This window comes from Triturus cristatus, chromosome 2_1 (genome assembly GCF_964204655.1).
Source record: "Triturus cristatus chromosome 2_1, aTriCri1.1, whole genome shotgun sequence".
Taxonomy (NCBI): Eukaryota; Metazoa; Chordata; class Amphibia; order Caudata; family Salamandridae; genus Triturus; species Triturus cristatus.
The window spans coordinates 1086619214-1086642163 of NC_140581.1; the positions used below are offsets into that span (position 1 = coordinate 1086619214).

Consider the following 22950-nt stretch of genomic DNA (forward strand, 5'->3'; position numbering starts at 1 on the left):
TGTAAAGGTGAAAGAAAATCACATTAACTGCGGTTTGTGAGTACGCCCGATGTTTTTTTCAGCAAAGTGCTTTTAGCACAGAATCTGTAAACCATTAATTAATCAGTATCTTCTCATGTTGTGCTCTTCTGTGGCAATAGCACCCTTGCACAGTAATGTATGAATCAGCATTTATTGGTACACTTGCTCCACATAACATGTTATTTGCCAAATTGATTTTCACTAGCATGGCATAAACATGTATATGTTATTTGTAGCGAATGCCAAATGAATGAGACCTCAGTTCATGTGTGATCAAAAATTGGACAGCATGACAAAATATCAGTACAGAATGGGTGTCAGTCCTGCTGGTCTGAACCCCTCACCTTCCTGTTATGCATTGTAAATCAAAAACAGAGCATAATGTAATCTCTTTGTTGAAGGACCTTAAGGTGCCCTACATTTCTGAAAACCTACTTAATAAACTATGTGTGATGAAAAAGATACACAAAGTACACACAGCACATTAAGGTGTTGTTAAGTTTTTAATGCTATTTTACGTGCTCCCCAATACAACAAACAGCATCAGTAGTGTACACTTTTATGAAAACAAAATGAGCATTGTACAAAAAATACGCCAAAAGAAATAGACAAGAATACGTATAGTATGAGTATCTACATCCATACAATGTACAGTATACATGTAAAAATAAAAAGGCAAGTTTGCTTGTTCAGGTTTACTTTTTTGGGACTGTAAAAGACACAAAACACATCCTTCTTGTCTGTTTGAGGGTCAGGGATTGTCTTCATACAAGCTAAAACACAAAACTACTTTCTTTTGACCTTCAAAAGCTTTGCATAAGTTTAGCAGCAATTCTTTAGCGGTGTTGGGTCAATACTTCATCGGGTTAGAGAACAAAGTACAAAACACATAGTTACATAGTTTAACACCATGCACTTTAGGAATTATTCTATCTATGTTTTAGTCTAGGTTATGTATTTCATCTTGGGAGTTGCATAATGATTTCAGTTAAGTTGCATAAGTATCTCCTATAGCTACATTTCCAATTTCTCACAACGAAATTTATAGTCATTAACTATTTAGTAGAACATTTTTAATGCTACAAAGTCACTGTTTTAAATAAAAACAGTTTTCTCTTTTTAAGTATGGCCAATTTTACAGAGATAAAATTGCATGTCAGTCTTTAGTACACTAGTGCTAAAACTATGATATTTGCAATAAAAAACATTGTCAAACAATTTTAGATCTTGTAAATGCTAAGACATACCTAGTCCATTTGTTCATCTACAGTAGTGTTTTGTTTTCTTAGCATTCTTGCTCTGTGTCTTAGAGAATGCGCGAGCAACTTTCTAACTACATACTACTAATTTTTGGCTAACTAATGTCCTTGCTACTAGTAGTGTAAATAAGTCCATACATAAAAAACTATGAAAAAATCAACCTTCAATAAATATTTTTTTCAGTTCTTACTCATATATACAAGTACTTTACAGCTACACAAATGAGAGAGTAAAACTGGCTTAAGTGGGAATGGTGTTGGCTACTATAAATTAATAGTTATATTATTGCAGTCAGATGCATTGTGGTTGTGAAAATGTATGGTAGAACCATGGTCACATAAAAACCTCTCTCCTTTCCTTATAAACCTTACATACAGAGAAAATATCAGTTTTAAGTCTTCATAGAGCTACTACTAGTAAAGGTTGAGCAGCCATGCTTCTTGAATATTGGGAGAACCAAGCAAATCTTGGATTGTAACCTAGTTCTGGCATCAGAGTCGTGTTATAGTGTGGCAGTTGTAAAGAAATAAAACATAATGGCTTCCCAAGCCCAGAACATGCATTCAGGTGACGGTAAGAATGCAAACAGCTATACGTGAAAGGAACATCTACTGCTACTTCATGAAAATGTTCCCTACTATTTCGAATATGTGTGGCACTGATTATATAGCTAAAATTCCAACACTCTTCCAACAATCTTCCATTGGTCAGAAAGGTCAATAGGACAACCAGCGGAAATTGCCTAATTGTGGATGCACATCATTTTACAGGGTCCATGTGATTGTTTCTGTTTGCAATTCACAAATCCATTGGCCCCATATACATTGTGTTATATGTATAAATATATATGCACATGTGATTTGTAATGTTTCTCTATATAAATGATTGATAAGTACTTAAATACTCTCGGGCATGAGAAAAGTGAATGGGCATTCCATCACAAATTTTTATCTTTGATTTTTTTTTTTTTTAGATTGAGTGGTGTCTGGGACACTCTGGGACAAAGTAACATAAGAGCTCCAAAAAAAGAGCCCAACAGCATTTTCAAAAAAATAAGTTCAAGACTGCTGGTCATGGATGTGACTCAAATGTTAGAAAGTTACATTTCAGAGACTTAGTAAAAAACCTTGGTATCAAAAATGTTCGTTATGGCTTATGTTAATTTGTTTCAATGAAGCGTCTCTTCCCAATAGTACAGAAGAGTAGGAGGCTTCATTTCCTATTGTACAGCACCATTACATTTACCTCATGCCATTATTCAAGCTGCCATTATTAGAATACATTAAGAAAATGCTACTTCCTAAAACACTACATTCCATGTATTTTATATAGTCTCTGCCAAGAATGTAGAGCATTGCACGCAACATCCTTGGTGAAAGGGATGCCTAGTTTTCAATCAGTTACAATCGTCAATTTTGAGCTCCCTTATGGGTCTATTTTAGAAGATACTTGTACCTTCTTGAAAGCTATTTTTTGTGACACCAAATGGCCATGCACCCATTCAACAGGCATTACCGGTTAATTCACAGAGAAGCCTAGATATTGCTAACACGAGGGATGCAGCAACCAATTTCGATCTAAGGTCTGGTACTCTTCTAAAATGTTATGGAAAGTAAAACTTATTATTGCTACTTGGAGCACTACTGTTATTTTCCTTGACCTTTACTCTATTGTTGCTTGGCAAACGCTCTGAGATCCATAATACTGATCATGGGTCAGTGAATGGAGACAGGGTAAAAAGTAAATATTGTGATATTAATATTTGGTTGGGAATAAAATTGACTGTTTTGAGGATATAGATGTTTCTTTGACAATGTGAATACTGTAACTGAGAAGACACTGTAACAGATTAAATAAATAATCGTTGTGTGTCAATAAGTAGAGTTGCAAAGTTCTGCTAGTCCATATTTCATCAGAATATACAAACAGATATGGAGGCTTTCAATAAGGGAGGGCCAGTATTAACTGGTAATGCCATGAAGCGTGAAAATATAGAGTGTGAAATATTGCTCATCATCTCCTTCCCTATAACGGTCTTAGTCTAAAAAATTGACATTCATCATTTTAAAATGGCAGCTATTTTTTAAAACTCCAGAAGAAAGAGAGGCTATTCATTTTTCACAGAAAAGTGGGGGTCCTCTTTTACAACTCAAAGAGAAAAGATGAGTCCAACTTTACCTTAAAATGGTGGTCCTCTTACATAACTCTGTTTAGCATACAAACTCTAGAAATGCAAATAAGGCAATTCTTCATGATAGGCACCTTGAAATATTCTGACACGCACATAAGTAAACGTTTGTTTAACAGCTCAAATCTCATACAAATAACACTGATTTCTGCAATATACATTATTTACACAACAGCTGCAAATCTGTGTATACAATATCTGTTTCTATAGATAAATTAGCTATACGAGTCTTACAGAGTCTGCTGGCCCATTAGAGAAAAAACAATGTTCGGTCGAAGCGTATGTAAACTTTTCGTACCTCTGTGTTTGTACATCTAAATTATGTTTTAAGAAAAATAGAACTCAGCTGATGTGCAAAATTGGTTCTGGCCACCTTTTTTGAGCTGATGGGTGGCCAAAACACTCAGCAAATTTCCTTCATGTCTGTGAATCTCTTTGGTGCTTTTCTCCAGCAAAGTCAAGCTAATCAGACCACAAAGAATGGGAGTGATGAGAAAGTGAACCCGCACTTTTTTATTCCTTCTTGTTATTTACAAACCATAATGGGAGGAGAATCTGCTTTTTAAAAGCAAAATACACCATGGTGTCCACAGAACTTTTTGTTCTTGTCATTCAGTTTCAACCTTCATCTTTCCACTGAAGAAGCTCTTAAAGGACGTCTCCGGTCAACAGGCTTTTCGATCTTCTTGGAGACCTTGGCTGAGGAAAGACCACCTGTTTGGCTTGTGTTAATTGCTGCCCCTGGAACGATAGCTGCCATCGACGAGGAATTATTAATATTCAAACTAGGTGTCTGGTTTGGCACTGAGGCTGGACGAAAGGTTTTGCTACCAGCAGGTATGCTACCCCTCCTGTTAGGTGGATCTGAAACTTTGGGCTTGTGATTTGAAGCGGGCCGAACACTGAGATCTGTGTCTTCCTCGACTAAAGGAGACCTGCCCAGAGGATTTCGCTTCTCGGAGGTGGTTGATGACTGGTCAGGTGTAAGAGAGGTTGGATTTGCTAGAACTTTTGCCAGCATGCTAGGGTTAAATATATCTTCGCCTTGGGTTTCAGCAGCTTCAGTGAGGAAAGGAGGTGGAAGGGTGCTACTGCGCTTGCTGCACGACTCACAGCAAAGTTTATTGTAACCAGGGATAGAGCAGTATCTTGCCAGTACTTCCATTTGACAGAATATTGACTTGTCTCCGAGGCATGGTTCATCTACAGAACAGAAAAAGTAGATATGGGTAGGGGAAATTAAAATGCTTACATGTAATGTAATTTGCAAATGAGTACATGCACAGAGAGTTGTCATTATAGCATATTATTTTGAATACATTGCAAAATTTTTACCCAAAAAAGAGAGGCATCAAAAAGACTGCTGTCAATAACCAATTAATTAGAATCAATTTTATTTTATGATGAAATGGTACTGGATGCCCAACAGGGAAACTGATCTGGTGAATAAATCACAATCTAAAACAGATGTTTCTAAGGAGAATAGTTTGCCTATTCTAGTAAGGGTATTTCTATGTTACTACATGCAGCAATAAACGTCTTCCCAGATTTAGAAAGACTGACAAACCTGGGAATGTGTCAAAATGCTATGCCTTCCCAGGGGAGGTGCAACGAGGAGAAATATCTTTATTTCTCCTAGTTGTTTCTTCTTTCTAAGTGTGTTGAATCTGCACTCTTAGAAATATTGTGGATTCCTACTGATTCTGGAAGTTTACTTCACTGAAATGTAAAGACAGTGCACAATTTTAGGCAAAGTGTAAGGTTTGCAGGGCATTGTGGGTAAGAAAACTTAGTGAGCTCCACGCGAAGACTCCGCTGGGTGTATAATTTTCTGAAATGTCTGGGTATGGCAGGTTTCCCTGGGAGGCCATCGATCCCTAGCCAAAGAAAACGCTGCTACCCCATTGCCGAATAAGAACATTTTTGAGACAGGAAATGTTGATGTCTCCACATTGTATTTTGGGCCTTTTCTGCTGCAGGCACTAGGCCTACCCACACAAGTGAGGCACCATTCTTATCAGAAAATCTTAGGGGAATGATGGGTGAAAGGAAATGTGAAAGGAAATGTGTGCTTCCTCGTAGATTCCAGAACTTGCCATCACAGAAATGTGGAAAATTTGTTTTTTTAGTCCTTTGTAGTTTGCAATGGATTCTGGTGAGAGTCACACAAGTCACCCCATGCTGGGTTCTCCTAGGTGTCTAGTTTATTAAAATAAAAAGGTTTGCTAGGTTTCCCTATGTGCTGGCTATCTAGGGCCTAAAATCCTCAGCTACCCACCTTGCAAAAAATGGGTCCGTTTTGAGTGGAAAAAAGTAATGTATCCATGTTGCATTTTGGGAAAATTCTTGTTGCGGGCACTAGGTCTAACCACACAAGTGAAGTACCAGTTTTATCAGAAGGCTTAGGGGCATTTTGGGCAGAAGGAAGTTTGTGGCTCCCTGCAGATTCCATCCCTCTCCATCACAGAAATGTGAGGACATTTTGTTTTTTTGGTTAAAGTTTGAGGTTTGCAAGGGTATCTGAGTAAACGACCTGGATTCCACTAATGTACAGGTCTGGTAGGTTTCCCTAGTTGCCAGCTGAGCTAGGTCCCAAAATCCACAGCTACCCACTTTGCAAAAAACGGGTCAGTTTTGAGTGGAAAAATGTGATGTATCCATGTTGTGTTTTAGTCAGCTTCCAGTCGCAGGCACTAAGCCTACCCGCACAAGTGAGGTACCATTTTTATCAGAAGACGCAGGAGCATAGAATAGCAGGATATTTATTATTATCAATTGGATTTCGCTACATTTGTGTTGTCCAAATGCAAGCCAGCATGTAAGAAATTAGACATTATGAAAAATACCCTCTAAATCATAAGCTCATACTGTTACCCACAAATTCAGCGATGTAAAAATAACCACTGCTCCTAAACTCCATATCTTGGGCCCATTTCAGATATACATAGGTTACTATGATACCTATTTTTCACCATACATATTTCACCATAAGAATTGGTCTTATCTCAGTACACAATGAAAAACCATTGTACATTCCCTCGGGTTCTTGGAGAACCTACAAAACCCTATATATCCCCACAACCAAAAGGTTCTAGCAAATGTAATGATACATTACTTTTGTAAAATCGGCCATCGTGACAACAAGTTAAAGATGAAAACATTGTTACTAATAGCTGTTTTGCCCTATTCGTTTTCAGGATTTCTTCATTTCAACAGTTAGTTTCTTTAGGGAAACCTTGGTAGTCTTTTCTGTGTTGTGAAGCTCCTTAATTTCCCCATTTACTGCAGCATCCTCAGTAGAAAATGCTTTCAGTTTTCCACTTAAATCCCATTGAGGTGGCTTTAAGATGTAAAACATGTTTGGCATAGATTCAGAATGTGAGCAATGTAAAGCTGCTTAAAACCAGGGAGTTAACTGGCAGTCTGCTGCTGATGTTGAAAGTGCATGTTTCAGTCTGCATGTCAGAATGTTTTAATAAAGTAGAAGAGGAAGTTATTTGAGAACTTGTTTAAAATATGTTCTTATTTTGCTTACTACAGCAGAATGCAGCACACATAGAAAACGGAAAAACGAGGAGAAATAAAGATATTTCTCCTTGTTGTGCCTCACTTACACCTCCCCTGGGGAGGCGTATGTTTTTGTTTTAAGTTTTATCGGTTTGAATAAATCAAGATGGCTTTAGGACTGCCATACTTTTGTCATAAGTAAGAATGCGATGCATTAGTCGTTCTTTAGAACACTCAGGGAGGCTGCAGTAGAACACAGGGCAATCAACTGACAGACGGCTGCTGTTGGAAGTACAAGTTTTACTCAGAATGTCAAACTTCATTCTATCATGGCTGAGAAAGATACTTTGAATTTATAGAAAATATGCTTTAATTTTAGCTTTGAAGCACCTTCCAATTACTCCACGAGAAAATTATGAGAAAAAATAGTTTTCTCTCAACCATGATTCATGAAATCCCAGCAGAAGGTCACCATTTTTCACAGGGTAAAATCACCTTAGAACCTACCACAATTCCTAAAATGTGTATGGTACCACCAACAAATGTTTTATATTGTATCTAAAATTTGTTATCATCCTTTATACGTGCTCCTTTTTGTGACCCTCAAAACCTGCCATTCACTACAATGCATTTCAATAGGGTCCATGTCTCAGAGTCCTGTAACGGCTGCCACAGCATGCTGTCTATGTTGTGGCCAGCCAATAAACGGACCCATTGGGACCCTCCACATGCCTTTTGGGGTCTGGGTGTGCTCATCCTTCCCCCTTACATATATTTTTAATTCATTTCCAGGAAACAGGGAACCAGTCACTCAGTCCTGTAATGGCAGCCAAAACATATTGTTCAGGTTGTTACTGGAGGGGCACAATTTAGACTCCATCCCTTACATGTCATCAATGCACAGTTTGCATGTATATTTAACATTATATCTATTGTGTGCCTCCATAATATTAACATGTGTGAACATATGCATTAATGAAATATAGCCGCTGAGACACTGAGGCTTTATAAACGTGTGCACTAATATTCAGTTGTAAATGAAGATATATTCTGTATCCACATTGCAAATATACTTCAAGTCATATTTGCATATATTCTGAAAGTCATATTTGAAAGTATAATTCTGTATGCTCTTATTCACTTTCGCATTTGTTCTTGAACTATATGTGCACAAGTATAGCCATGTATTTGAAGTGCACGTTTAAATGTTAGTTAAAGTTAGCCTGAAGAAAGGCCTTGAGATTATGAGATATGCTTGCAATCACCCCAAACTTTTCCAATCACAAACTAGGCAAAAAAGAGCACTGTTTTAGAAAGCTTCTTAAAGATTCGTCAAATGGTGAAAAAGTTATTAGCAAAACAAGGCATTCCCTATGGAAACGTTGACCTTGACCTAACTATAACTACAGAGTGGCAACCACCTCTGTGTAATATATCAGTTGCCAAACAGTGTCTTTTCATGAAGCCAAATGAACAGTAGCTGATGAAAATGCAACCGTTTCTATTTTGTGATTTATCACTATTGATTAGCCAAGAGAATTAATATAGATTGAAATAAAGCCAGATAAATAACCCTTTCTTATCTGATCCAAGGTTAACAACATATTGGTTGACTTCAAATCAATAACCCCGAACAGAGAGGGCGGTAGTAATTGAGACACAGAACAATAGGAAAGAAGCAATCATTCTGAAGCAGTCCCAACTCTTAAAACATAGTGCAGATGGATGTGTTTGGAAACGGAGCCTAGCAGTTTTCTCATTTATGTTTCTTAGAAACGCATGCTAAAAACGTGTTTTCCTTGTTAGTGCGGCTCCGTTTAATTTGAAAGCGGACATTTTGAGTCCAAAGACTTGTTTTGATATTATGTGCCTCAAGAATAATACTTGTAAGGTAAAATACACACAAACACACACAGGCACACACACATCAATAAGTGCTTATAGACCATCACTGGTCCACGTGATAAGACCCAGCTTATTATTCCCTGCCTCTGTAAAAATATAAAATAATTAGCTTTATTTTCAAAGTGAACAGAAAAAAAGGACTCAATCAATGCTTCACAAGCGTCTCGTTCAAATGCGGTCGATAAAAGGAGACAGTGTGAAGGTGCTCCACGAGACACAAGTTTAACCATTTTTTAAATCTACTTTAATGAGCCGCATTTTGCCATCTACAAATACTTAGGGGCATATTAACAAGCCAGGCGATAAAATTATCGCCGCTTAAGCGGCAGAAAACTGCCGCTAAAACGGCGATAATGGGCTTGATAATATGCTCTATGGAATTCCAGTTGAAGCCCATGTTAGATGTCCTTCACATTTAACATGGGCTTCAATTGGAATTCCATAGAGAATATTATCAAGCCCATTACTGCCGTTTCAGCGGCAGTTTCCTGCCGCTAAAGCGGCGATAATTTTATCGCCTGGCTTGTTAATATGCCCCTTAGAGATTTATTGTGTACAAAAGTCATCCTCGTGACAGTTCGGCAGACTCGGCCCAAGCTCAGAAATCTACTGCTCACAGGTTTCAATCCAGTAGGGCTGGCTCATCCTTACGTCTTTGTGAGGCTGCACTAATGAAAGTCCATTTGTTCAGACCTTTGTAGTAATTTGTCACCACTACTCGAAAGTGCCCCAAAACTACTGGCTTATATCACCCTGTCAGCACGGCATGACCTCACACAAGGAATCAAAAATTAATATCACAATTGCATCACTGGTGACATTAGTAGTGTAAGCATAATAAAAAACAATCACAGTCAGCTATTAGGTGCTCTTACAGAGATTATATAGCATGCACAGTGGAATGCTGCTAAACAGATGACCTCATATAGATTGCAGGGACACTGATGTTTGTAGTACCACTGCCAGCAGCTAGGTGGCCGAGCAGAGGGTAGAGAGAAAAGCCTACAATTGCACTAAATAAAAGACCTCCTATTGATTAGATGGAGATCTTGGGCTGCATTACCACTGTTAGCCACTAGAAGCCCTCAGTCAGATTACATATCCGGGAAACGCTGCAGCATTTTTTCACATCAGAAGCAGAAATTCACGGGGCATATTATCAAGGGCCTTGTCTCCGCTTTTTTGGCTTTAAAAGCCAAAAAAGCGGAAATAATGTTTTCGCCCTATTTACAAGGAAGTATTAACATGCATTAGCGCATGTTAGCAGCCTTTTTACCGACGCCTCGCTTTGCATCTCTAATGAGATGCAAAGTGGGCGTTTCCTTCAAACACAACACTGGAATCATGGCTAACAGCACTTCTCCCTATCAACAAACTGGCCCAGGACACCAATACTGACGTTAAAATCCGCGCTAACCGTGGATATCGCCGAAAGCTAACGTCTGCAAAAAAGCAGACTTAGCTATACATATGATGGGAGGTGGATTCTATGGCTGAATCCACATCCCCCTATTTGCAAGGAGTACCTTATCGCTTCCGTTGTTTCGCTGGATTTCCAGCGATGTTGGCGGATTTTGCCGCTATTGCCGTATTTAATATCGCCGTGGAGATATGCGTTGTAAATAACGCGATATCTCGGCGATCAAATCCGGCGATAGCCGGCGTTAAGCGAATCCGCGCTAAGCCCGCTCAGCGATATTTAACGCTGTTCTTTGATGATATGCCCCCACAAAGGTTTAGTGGAGCAGCAAGGCTGCAGTCCCTTGTCAAGCAATACATTAACTTAAACATATATGTAGCTGCAAGGCTCTTGATGCAAAGGGAACAATTGGATTTACCCGCAGAAGTTAGAAGATGATATGCGTCATTCAATGTAACAGAATTAATGTTTCAAAAAGTTGCTTCTGTGATGACGTACGGAGGTACTTGGCAGATTTTATGCAGTCCGATCTCTGGCACCTCTAGTCGGCCCGCTAATTTTTTATTAATGTTTGAAAGTACCTGAACTTCCATTATGTTGATGTAATACCGTGAAATTATCGAATTTTGCCTCACGCGAAATGTACAAAAAAACACACATTCTATTTGATTTTTGACCAAGAGAGACCTGGTTCAGGCAGAAATCATCTCTCTCACACAAAGACATTTTCTGCTCGAACCAGTCTCCTGCGGTCCTTCGACTAGCTATGAGTGCAAGATATCACCTTACCGGCAAATGGCACACAAGATCCCCGGCCTAAAATATTTATCCACTTTTGAATAATTATGAGAAATTCCGCACGAGAATGACGCACAGGAAAGCCCCCGAGCCCTATGCCTTTCAAACCCATGCATAATAATATAAGCAAAGGCACAAGAAAGACAGTACATAATTTGAAGATTTTCAGTGTGTCAAGTTAATACTACTACAATTAGCAGCAAGTGTCAAACACTGCTGATCCTGGAAAACGGAACTAGCAAAAAGAGAGAGGCTGTGACGAAAACAACAGACTTAGTAGATGGGGATCCAAATACTCAGAGGGAAGCAGGAGTCAAAAGTTCATTTTTTGCAGTACAAAATGAAAAAACATAAGGTAAGACAAACAGGATACTATAGACGTGCCCTCAGTGGGATCAGAGGCAGAGGAAATAATTTATGGCAGCAATCTTTTTCTGTTTCCAGGGTGTAAGGTGCCGTCTGGTGGTTTGCAGGAGTTAGACTCGAGGAATGAACAGCAATAAATAAAAGGATACCATCGTCAGGTGTGTCGATGATGCAAGAAACCCAATGCTCAGTCACTGTCCATACCATTACATTGTTCTTTGTAGCTTTCAGTCGCTTTTCGTAAAGCACTAACTGTATTATGGCGCCACCTTGTGTTCAGCTTAATTGTGCACATAGGAAGGCTCATTTAAATTTGCTGTTTGACAATATTCCTTTCACATTTTTTTTATTTGAATAATAACTAAAAAGATTAAATACATCGCAAACCCATTCGCCAAATCATAAACTCCACCTCGGGAAGATACCCTGGGGCGGAATGGTCTGAGTTTCCGTCACTAGACTGGTGCAAGATGTTACTACTGGAAATGACTTTTTCTAATATGCCTTAACATGGACATAGGATTTAGACATCTAAAAGCTCCTGCTCTAAGCTGTACACTATAACTATTTACAGCAACAATAAATGCATTCTTGAATTAAATATTTTAGGTATATTTAAGAGGGGAATAACAGACTTCATAAAAGTTAAGGGTCTACTTAAGTCCTTACAAAACAGCAACAGTTTCCCTCTGTTGCAAGGTCACTTGTTTCTATTGGCCAGCCAAGATCTTAAACTGAGAACAGGGTCAATAAAAAAAAACTGTATTTTGGGGGCTCATTTAAAGTGTGGTAATTGCCACCAAAGACTATTGTATCCGTCTGTTTGGAAATCGGGTGACGTTAAATCAGATATGGTACTATCCAGTATCGGCCATTTGGCGAAATATCCACCAGGTTAAAAGTCGTCTTACAACATCTGTAGCTGGAAGAAACACTCGCACAAATTTACAACCAAAATACAGACAGTAAGCACTTGCCATCCTCACACCCAGTCAACAGAGAAACATTACTACTCACTCTCCAGACCACACATCTTCAAAAATCCAATCAGACTCCGGTGGAACGTCAAAACCATTTTGAAGAGTCACCACTGGACTTCCGAAAAGCACCACAATTCCACAACCATGGCAGAGTATGTGTGCGTTGTATAAATGACAAATAACAACAAAAAAATACTCACCAGGAACTGTCTGGCTCAAGCACTGCATGCTGTCGAAATGCACTGCTGCCACAACGAGGTATATTATCAAGCGGCAGCGATAATAATCGCTGGCCGCTCTTAGCGTGAGATTTTTTATCGCCGGCTATCGCTGGAAATTATCGCTGTATTAACAAAGCATACTGCAATGGTGATATTTTTCCAGCGATAGTGGTGTTTTCCATGGTACATCTCTGGTTTTCCAGCGATGTTTCATGGAAAACGGCAATAACCTTGCTAATACGACCCCGTGGTCGTATCAGCATAATCCACCTCCAATGGTAACTATAGCTAAGTCAGGATTTTAGCAGACGTTAGTTTTTGGCAAAAAACGTGGTTTTCGCCAAAAACTAACGTCTGCTAAAATCCTGAGGGCCACCTTGTAAATATCGCGAAGGCGTGTTAGCGATATTTTACAATGCAGTTTTACGAGGCATGCCCACCTTGCATCTCGTTAGCGATGCAAGGCTAGGCGGAAAGAAGCCGGACGCTAAGACAAGGAAAAACGCACTGCGCTAGCATGTCCTTGCTAATAGAGCGATAAAATTATCGTTGCTTTTCGCCTGAAAACGGACGCTAAAGCGCCGATAATTTTATCGCGGCCCCTTGATGATATGCTCCAAAGTACCTTTCTCACGGTCAAATAGTGACATTTCCTTTATTTACCTGTGACTGTGAACTAAACAGGAGGGGCCGCGATAAAATTATAGCCGCTTTAGCGTCCATTTTTGGGCGAAAAGCGGCAATAATTTTATTGCTCTATTAGCAAGGACACGCTAGTGCGTGTTTCCTTGCCTTAGCGCCCGGCTCCTTTCCGCCTAGCCTTGCATCGTTAATGAGATGCAAGGTAGGCGTGCCACATAAAACTGCATTGGAAAATATCTCTAATGGGCCTTCGCGATATTTACAAGGTGGCCCTCAGGATTTTAGCAGACATTAGTTTTTGGCGAAAACCGCGGTTGTCGCCAAAAACTAACGTCTGCTAAAATCCTGGCTTAGCTATACTTACCATTGGGGGTGGATTATGCTGATACGACCACAGGGTTGTATCAGCAAGGTTATCGCTGTTTTCCATGGAACATCGCTGGAAAACCAGCGATGTTCCATGGAAAACATCAATATCGCTGGAAAAATATCGCCATTGCGCTATGCGTTGTTAATACAGCGCTAGCAAGGTGATAATTTCCAGCGATAGCCGGCGATAATAAATCTCACGCTAAGTGCGGCCAGCGATAATTATCGCTGCCGCTTGATAATATGCCCCCAGGTTTTTTTTAGAATTGATGGTCAGCATCAGAAAACCGAGCAGCGCCATTATGTACTTATTTGTCACTGCTATCATTGATATGGCTGTCTGCCACTGTTAGCACTGGGGTTTAGTTCAGGTTACTTCTGAAGCAAGCAGTACGAATCTGTGGGGCATATCAACAAAAACCGGCAATAATTATCGCTAAGGGCACTTAGCGCTAGGATAATTATCGCCGGCTAGAGTGGATTTTCATTGCTGAGATAGCGTGCTATTAGCAACGCTTATCTCAAAAGCGATAAAAGTCCTAGCGCTAACTGCCTAACGTGAGATTAATCTCACGAAATGTGGCGTTAGCTTGTTGATAGGGCCTCACAAACTTAGCCATGATATCCACCCTCCATAGGATATCATGGCTAAGTCAGTCCTGAAGCAGGCGTAAGGCAAGTAGCGATAACAGGGGTTATCGCTACTTTTCTTGCCGCTATGCTTCATAGCGTGGGGCTTGATGATAGGAGAAATGTCGCTTAGCGACATTTCTCCTATCATGTTAGGTCAGGAACGCCCACTTTGCATCTCATTAGAGATGCAAAGCCGGGCGTTAAGATTTTGTGCGCTAAAGCAAGGTTTCACGCGTTAGTGTGACCTTGCTAATTAGGCGATAAAATTATTGCCGCTTTTCGGCCGAAAACGGCCGCAAAAGCTGGCGATAATTTTCTAGCAGGTTAAAAATAATTTTCTCTTTGTACTAGAATAGAGACTTCTGTTACGTACACATACCTTCTAACAGTCATCCACATACATACTTTAAAACAAGATTATGACCGCCTAACGTTACAGGAAATAATGACAAATGGGGCAAAACCCTTAATCTAAAAAAGAAACTAATAAGAACTGAATTACATGCTGAATTTCTAGTTGAATACTTAAAATCAGGGGTTATCCCGATTGGATTACAGGTGAGAAATGAACCTGGTCTCTTTGTTGAGAATAAAAAATTTCTGGAGGTCTGGACACATATTGCTAATAGATGTAGTCGCGACTGGATTATTCTTATTATCGAGACTGCCCAGGAAATGATCATTATTGAGAAAAAAGAGATTGAAGAACTAGAAAGACTTCTGTTTGAGAACACGGCATTAGAGGATGCTAAAAAAAGACTGGATGAACTAGATTCAGAGGTGAATGGGTACAAGGACTACTTAATTAACAAAAAGACTCTCAAATTGAAAAAAGATGTTAATAAGTTTAATCTGGATTTGGTCTATCCTTATACCACCAAAGATTATTATACACAAACTAGGGAACAAAGAGGATATAGACCATATGAAACAAGACCGATATACTCGAGAGGTGGCAGAAAGGTAGTCACCTTCTCGGATACCTCTGGATCTAGTAGTGAAGAGGAGTCCTCCTCTAATGCTGAACAGGCTAATAATCATGCCACACATAGTAATTATAGTGATTTTTTAGAGCATCGTCCAAGGAGGGGGTCGAAGAACAACTCGGGACAGGGAAGGGGTCAATACCAACGGAATCCCCCCCAGGAGTATCTCAAAACCCGCAACCAACGATATTGGCGTTAAATAATGAAGTCACCAACAAAATCCCGATAGTCAATCTGTCCGATAGGGTCCTAACAAGTGAGGAAATAGAAGTTCTCAGCAGAGGTTTCACATTTGCCCCTACGTCTAATATCAATAAATTCACGCTAGAAAAAGATGTTAGAGCATTTTTTAGAAAGATCAGACTTACCAGGTTTTTTGAAAATAGAGAATATGTTACACCAGAAAATATCTCAGGCCTAAAGGGCAAATCCACATTTATACCACCGATTCATTCAGTGGATAAAAATGTGGAAATATTTGAACATATCATAGATGCAAAAATTAAAGGCATACTTAAAAATGCCCATCCCGATAATAACAACATGGCCAAGACCTTGAGAACAGCCCTTAAAGGGCTCAAGGATGATTTAAGTTTGACTATTAAACCAGCGGATAAGGGCGGTGGAGTGGTGGTCTTCAATACAAGAGACTATGACCAAAAAATGTTAACACTGCTAGAAGTCAAGGAACATTACACTAAAGTTCCCCACTCTAAATTGGTGGATTTAAACAAACGTGTTAGGGACATGTTGCAGGTAGCCGAATCAAATAATCTGCTATGTGATGCGGAATTGAAATTCCTCACAAACGAGAACACCTTGACTCCTGCAATTTATGGACTTCCAAAGATTCATAAAAGTCAGACCAACCCCCCGATGCGACCAATTGTGAGTGGCATTGGTTCTCTTCTAGAACCCTTTAGTCAGTACGCTGACTCATTCCTCAAGCCCCTAGTCATTAAACAGAAATCCTATGTTAGGGACTCAGCACACATTATTTCGATGCTCGAGGGCACCAGCTTTCATGCAGATAAACAATGGCTGGTGACCCTCGACATCGAAGCCCTATATACTAATATCCCCCAGGACGATACCATCAGGGTTATTAGTCAATTGCTGACACCAGAAGCCACTAGAGGTGCTAATAAGGACTTTATAATTGACTGTATCACCTTGGTCCTTAAAAACAACATGTTTCTTTTCAAGGAAGATCTTTATCTCCAGCGTAAAGGTACCAGCATGGGGGCCACCTGTGCGCCGAGCCTGGCCTGCCTTTACGTGGGCAATTTTGAAGAGAGACATGTCTACAATGAGGCAGCGCCATTTTATGAAAACATCTTGATGTGGCGCCGCTTCATAGATGACATCTTTTTTATCTGGGAGGGGGATGAGGTTATTCTTCTAGAATTCCTTGAATGGCTCAATCTGGGCGACGCTAATCTTAGATTCACGGCCCAATATAACAACGTCTCTGTCAACTTTTTGGACATCACAATAAAAAACAACAATGGGACCCTTAGTGTTGAATTATTCACAAAGCCGACGGATAAAAACACACTGTTGCACTATAAAAGCTATCATCCCAAGGCGCAGAGAGACAATATACCGTTCGGTCAATTTCTCCGTCTACGGAGAAACTGTACATCACTTGATGATTTTTATAAACACTCTGAATCTCTGAAAAGCAAATTGAGAGATCGTGGATATCCGAAAAAGTTGATCAAGCAATCCTTCAAGCGAGCTAGATTCTACAATCGAGACAGTATGTTAGAACAGAACCATCCCAAACAGAAACCTGACGGCCCGGATAAACGTCTGGTGTTTGTGACACAATTTTCCAATATCAGTAACAAACTCAAGAATGTTGTTAATTCCAATTGGCATATCCTAAATGAAGGTATGGAAATTGCGCTTCCTAAACCTCTCTTCGCATTCAAGCGCAATGATAACATCCGCAAAAATCTGGTTACCACATATAGAACAATCAAGCCCCAAGTACAATCTTCACTTACGATGCGGAAAGTCATCGGTAGCTACCCTTGTGGCACATGTAGCATCTGTGAACATTGCCTGACCACTGAATCGGTTACCCATAACGGCTTCACAATGCTATCGAAAGATATGAGCAACTGCAGAAGTTGCAATGTGGTTTACCTCCTATTGTGCCCTTGTGGTTTAGCATATGTAGGTGAAACCGGAAGAGAGCTTAGAGTACGTTTATTGGAGCATCGATCAGCATTAAAGACTCACAAACAAAATGCTCCCCTGGTTGAACATTTCAATACTCTGAAGCACAAACATACCGAATTTAAGTGGTATGTAATTGAAAAAATCTCTGGAAGCCTTAGAGGGGGCAACTTAGAGATGAAAAGAAAAAACAGAGAACAATGGTACATTTCCATTCTTAATACCATCTATAAAGGTCTCAATACCAGGCAAGACTGGATGAAACTCAGTACATAGGATCTCCACTCTTCTATTGTTAAACATTCCTCTGATTTCCCACCTGCTCGCAAAATATCGCTCCACAGGATTATTTTGATATTCTTTTCCTGTGATTTTAAAATAAGAAACCCGTTTTTTCCATCCTTATATTTTTGTTTCCACTTAACATTTTCATTTTTTATTAATGGGTTCAGCTATAATTGTTCTCTCAATATCTCACATTTGCGAATCAAATAGGTGTTTATTACAAACCCAGTTCTCCCAATTATTCTTAGGCCCTTATTTTACATATGAACCATTTGGAACATTATATACACCACTTCTATGGATTTAGAACTCATTTGATGTGTGCAAATTTGCTCATTTAGAATGACATGTCACACACGATAATGTGCAATATGCTTTATTCATGCGCATCGCAGATATATTGATGCGTTATTGGTTTAATCTATGCATCTAATTTGTATGTATTTGTAGACAACATATGCATTTATATCTTTATAGGAATTGCTAACCTGGATTTGGCACCTATAAACAAAACGATTTCCAAGCGGTTTCCCACTCCAATATGGAGTTGACTTTAACACTGGGCCAAGAACCTCCTCTAAATCCTATGTTAGAATCCCTTACCGCTTTCTATGCCCATTTCCGAAACCATGTGACCAAATAAGCGGCAATAAAAAGGATACTTGTTGCATTAGGTCCTGTGATAGGCGGTGTGAACCCAGCGACGTTTGTTGAAGCGCGTATCTTGAGCCACATAGGTAAGAAGCAACAAAATCCTTGAACACTGTGCCGGTATTCGTGGGTGATCTCGCTGACTCGTATTAGACTATTGGGAAATGGAACGGATCGGCTAGCTAAACTAACAGAGTACATATGTGGGATACATCACTAGGGACGTGCGGGTAACAGACTCATCAGTAAAGTTATTTGAAGCCGTTCTCTTACCGTTTTCAACATATAGTAGCTGTTGTTTAACAGCTCGCAGTAGGCGAGGACTTAAACTATCGGTAATCTTCTGCATGTACGGTATATAGCAGACGAGCCTAACACGGTTGGTTTGTTTAAAGGTGAGCTTGAGACGGGGTCGTTATGAGTACAACCTAGCCCCCATTGACGCAGGATCAGTTCATTTCCAGGAAGCGAGCGAGTGCAGCAATTTACAAATTCCTGCACAATTGACAGTACCTAAATTAGGATTAGCGCGTCTGTTTTTTTTTTTTTTCGAACAATACTTTGTTGCGCATGATTAATTTGAACCCTACACTGGGTTGCCATTAGTACAACTTAGCCCCCATTGACGTGGGATCAGCTCACTCCTAGGTAGGGAGCGAGGACAGTAACTTACAAATTCCTGCACAATTGACAGTACCTAAACTAGTGCGTCTGTTTTCTCTTTCGAACAATATTTTGTTGTGCATGATTAATTTGAACCCTATATTTATTTTATTTTTAGCCGTACCCAGATTTTCGGGTGAATTAGAAAAATATTATCCTGCCCCGATAGGACGGCTTACATAAAGGAGGTTTTTAGTAATTTGACTGATTATCCATTGGTGCATCGCCATATAGGGTAAGTGTCTTAGTCAAATGACCTAGTACCAACCTATTCCTCTATCGATATGTTTTAAACTAACGGGTGACATTGGATCTTTATTACTGTTTACCCCTAGAGTTAGTATCATTCCCAAGGATAATCAAACAGATCTGGGAGCTCTCGTGCGTCCATGTACATCCTGAAATGTCTAAATAATGAACACGACCCCATGTATACAGTGAGGCTCCATCTGACTGCACCAAGGTTAGTCAACATGGTATAAAATAGTCCTTGGATAAAAAACATTGTGATTACGGAGTGGGAGCAGTACTGACAATGGGCTCCACCTAATTTTCATATTAAGCACCTTATGATATTTTTTAATTTTTATTTGTTTCAGACTAAGTTACACACAAATGGTGGGCTTTGTCTGAGCCTCTGAATCGCCTGTCAACAATTTTTATTGGGACAGATATATAGGTATACATATATCTTTTTATCATGTTTCCATATAACCAAAATCATGGCAAATGATATAGAATTCACTTAACAAAAATAAAGTCGGGCCCAACATTAGAAATAATTGATTTATACATCTATACAGTGGCCATATTATTAATAACATTTTTTCTTCATTAAGAAATTGGTTAAAAATGATAGAGGTATGAATGACGAATGAGATTCTTTTTGTCTTAGATATAGTCCTCTCAGTGTAATGTTGGAAACTTTGAGGTCACTCTGTTTTTAATAAAGATGCTGCCAGACTCTCTATAGGTCATTGTTTGCTATCTAGTGATAGAGGAAAAGGAATACAATGTTTAATCATGTTGTCTTAAGATGTATATGTATGTTATTTTTTCGCATTTTTTGCCCTTCCCTAATGTTTACATTATGTTTTATGTTTAGGGACTCTTGTTAAAGTTACTCTGTGGAGGAACTAAATCTGTCAGTCCTGAAGAAGGTGGTTTTTATCACTGTACACCACCGAAACGCGTCGACGCATAAATTGTTTGGTGGAATTTGTTACGGAACAGAATCCTGAATAGTTAGGGTGCATTGCCACCAGATTATCTCTGTGCACTGTAATTACAAATCCACACATCCAAGACATAATTTTGATGTTTGTTTTTGTTCCTCCCATTATACAATTGTATGTATGTCCTATTGTCCCTTTTTAATTTGTACTGAAAGTTTTATTTCATAATGGTGTGTGCCTTTTGATACAACGCACATATATATTTTTTTAACTTACTGTCACAATTGAGGTTTTTGACGTTTAGTCACTTGTGTTTGACTATTTTATTTGATATATTGTAATCACGTGATACCTCTTTTTAATCTGTCAATAAATTGCAACTAATGTTTGTCACTTATGAAAGAGTTTTTTTACTGATAATTTTCCAACATTAACGTTAGGCGGTCATAATCTTGTTTTAAAGTATGTATGTGGATGACTGTTAGAAGGTATGTTTACGTAACAGAAGTCTCTATTCTAGTACAAAGAGAAAATTCTTTTTAACCTAACAGTTACTGGTGCTCTATCTCTTTGTACGCAACTGAGCCCCTCTCCTTGTTTTGCAAGATAATTTTCTAGCACCTCGTTGCTGATATGCCCCACAGTCATATGGTGTGTGATATTGCTGCAGCTGTACTTTTTCATGTTTTGCCACACTTTTAGGCATTACCCTTTCAGTAATATTTAAATACTGGGCTACAACCGCACACTCCAAATGCATCAACAAAATTACCACATGTGAGTTTTCGCCACACAAAAGCGTTCGAACCATCCAAGTCATTTATTTGCTGCCTTTGGCACAACACGGTAGGGACAATATGAGTGGCCCACTTATTGATGCGGAATGCCTACCACCCGCACTTACTGGCACGTCAGGTGTCAGTAAATTGGGGGAGGTGGCAATGGTGATTTAACCCCTTCGGTGCTCATGACGGAACGGTTCCGTCATGAGCCACGGTTGAGCTGTGCTCATGACGGAACCGTTCCGTCATGACCCCACCCGCGCAAGATTCCGTCAGCACAGCGGCGGAATCTGCGCAGCATGGAAGGGGTTAAGGCATGGGCAACATGTGCAATTGCCCAGAACTCCCACTTTCCAAGGCAGCCCATGGAAGTGGACAATCTCTCAATTTTACCTCCGTCTACTATGTTTTTTTCTAAACCTCTGTCCCTCTCTTTGCCTGCTTCTGTCTCCCACTCTGTTCTTTCTCTAACCAGTGGCATCTTATGGACTTGTTTACCTGGGCAAGACATATTTTACGTTTTTGTGTGCCATTGTTTCTGACAGTTCAAGGTATAATTCAGTCTAGTTTTGCACCATGCAGACTTGAATTCGCAGGGAATGGTTGAAAAAAAATCATAGTTGTTTCTAAATAGAGGGCCACAAAATACGTCTTGCCCGAGACTCCCAAAGGGGCATATTATCAAGCACGGCGTTAACATTATCGCCGCTTTAGCGGCAGAAAACTGCAGCTAAAGCGGCGATAATGGGCTTGATAATATGCCGCAGAGAATTCCTATAGAAGCCCATGTTGACACCAGAACATGGGCTTCTATGGGAATTCTCATGGGCATATTATCAAGCCCATTATCGCCGCTTTAGCGGCAGTTTTCTGCCGCTAAAGCGGAGATAATCTTAACGCCGTTTCTTGATAAATCACTGCTTCCACGGCTATTCCTGTGTGCTTTCCTCCATTTTCACCCAAAGACCTTGCCTGCTTTTAGCAGGCGAAGTCTCTATAGTGAATAGCGGAGTTCCCAATGAGGCTAGAAAGCCTGTTACCAGCCTTACTGTTATAACTGCATCAGACATAAAACGGTCCCATAATTATTTAACGGTCTTTCCAGGGCGGGGGTTTATTCTTGTATTTTTGTGGAGTCTAGTCTCGCGAGGGTTGGTGTATCACATCTTTTTGTTAGGGTCTCTTTGACCATTCAACAACATTGCCTCTGCATCACCCATTAAAACATGTTAACATTCTGAGCTACATACCATTGCAGGGAGCAAGCTTACAAACCCTGACAGCTTCAGGCTTTTCTCCGTCGCACTGGTCACCCGTCCTGCACAGGACCTGCCTGACTTCCGTCCCCTCGCCACAAGTTACAGAGCACTGTGGAAACATGAAAACATTAACTTGAGATCACAATTCTGCTTCAAAAGATTATATCGGGAAACAGCCTTAACAACGGGGATGTTACATTGCGTTACCTTTACAACGTAGTCGTTACAACGACGTCGTTACAACGACAGCGTTGCTGCAATGTAATGCCTTTATATCGCAAGTCATTAGATCAACTTGCTCTAGATGGCGCTCCAACCTAAGGAATAGTATAATTCACTATTCCAACACCTTCCCTACTGTTGCGCAGGCTGGAGTTGAAATAGTAAATTATACTATTCCTAAGGTTTGAGCACCATCTAGAGCAAGTCAATCTAATTATTGTGCTGTAAAGGTATCGTGGTCTAACAATGCAGTCGTGTAACAACCGCGTTGTCATGGAACGCAATGTAATAGCATGTGTTTTGACATGCTATATTCGTTTACATCATGCACAAGGCTCTTTTCAAAGACTGCTAGGTCAGCAATTTTCATCATTAGGAACAAAACATTGTTATGAACAGGTCTCATTTCTAAAATGGTAAAAATACAGTG

General features: G+C 39.7%; 1 protein-coding gene across 1 annotated transcript in view; it reads right to left on the reverse strand.

Annotated features, from left to right (window-relative positions):
* Window positions 1-516: 516 nt before the first annotated feature.
* Window positions 517-22950, reverse strand: part of ADAMTS3 (ADAM metallopeptidase with thrombospondin type 1 motif 3) — a 558188-nt gene continuing 535754 nt past the window's right edge. Inside the window, exons 22-23 of the mRNA XM_085636296.1 lie at window positions 22290-22407; window positions 517-4672 (exon numbers count right to left, since the gene is read on the reverse strand). Of these exons, the coding sequence (XP_085492422.1) occupies window positions 4095-4672; window positions 22290-22407 (696 nt within the window). The 3' untranslated portion in view covers window positions 517-4094. The remainder of the gene's footprint in view (window positions 4673-22289; window positions 22408-22950) is intronic.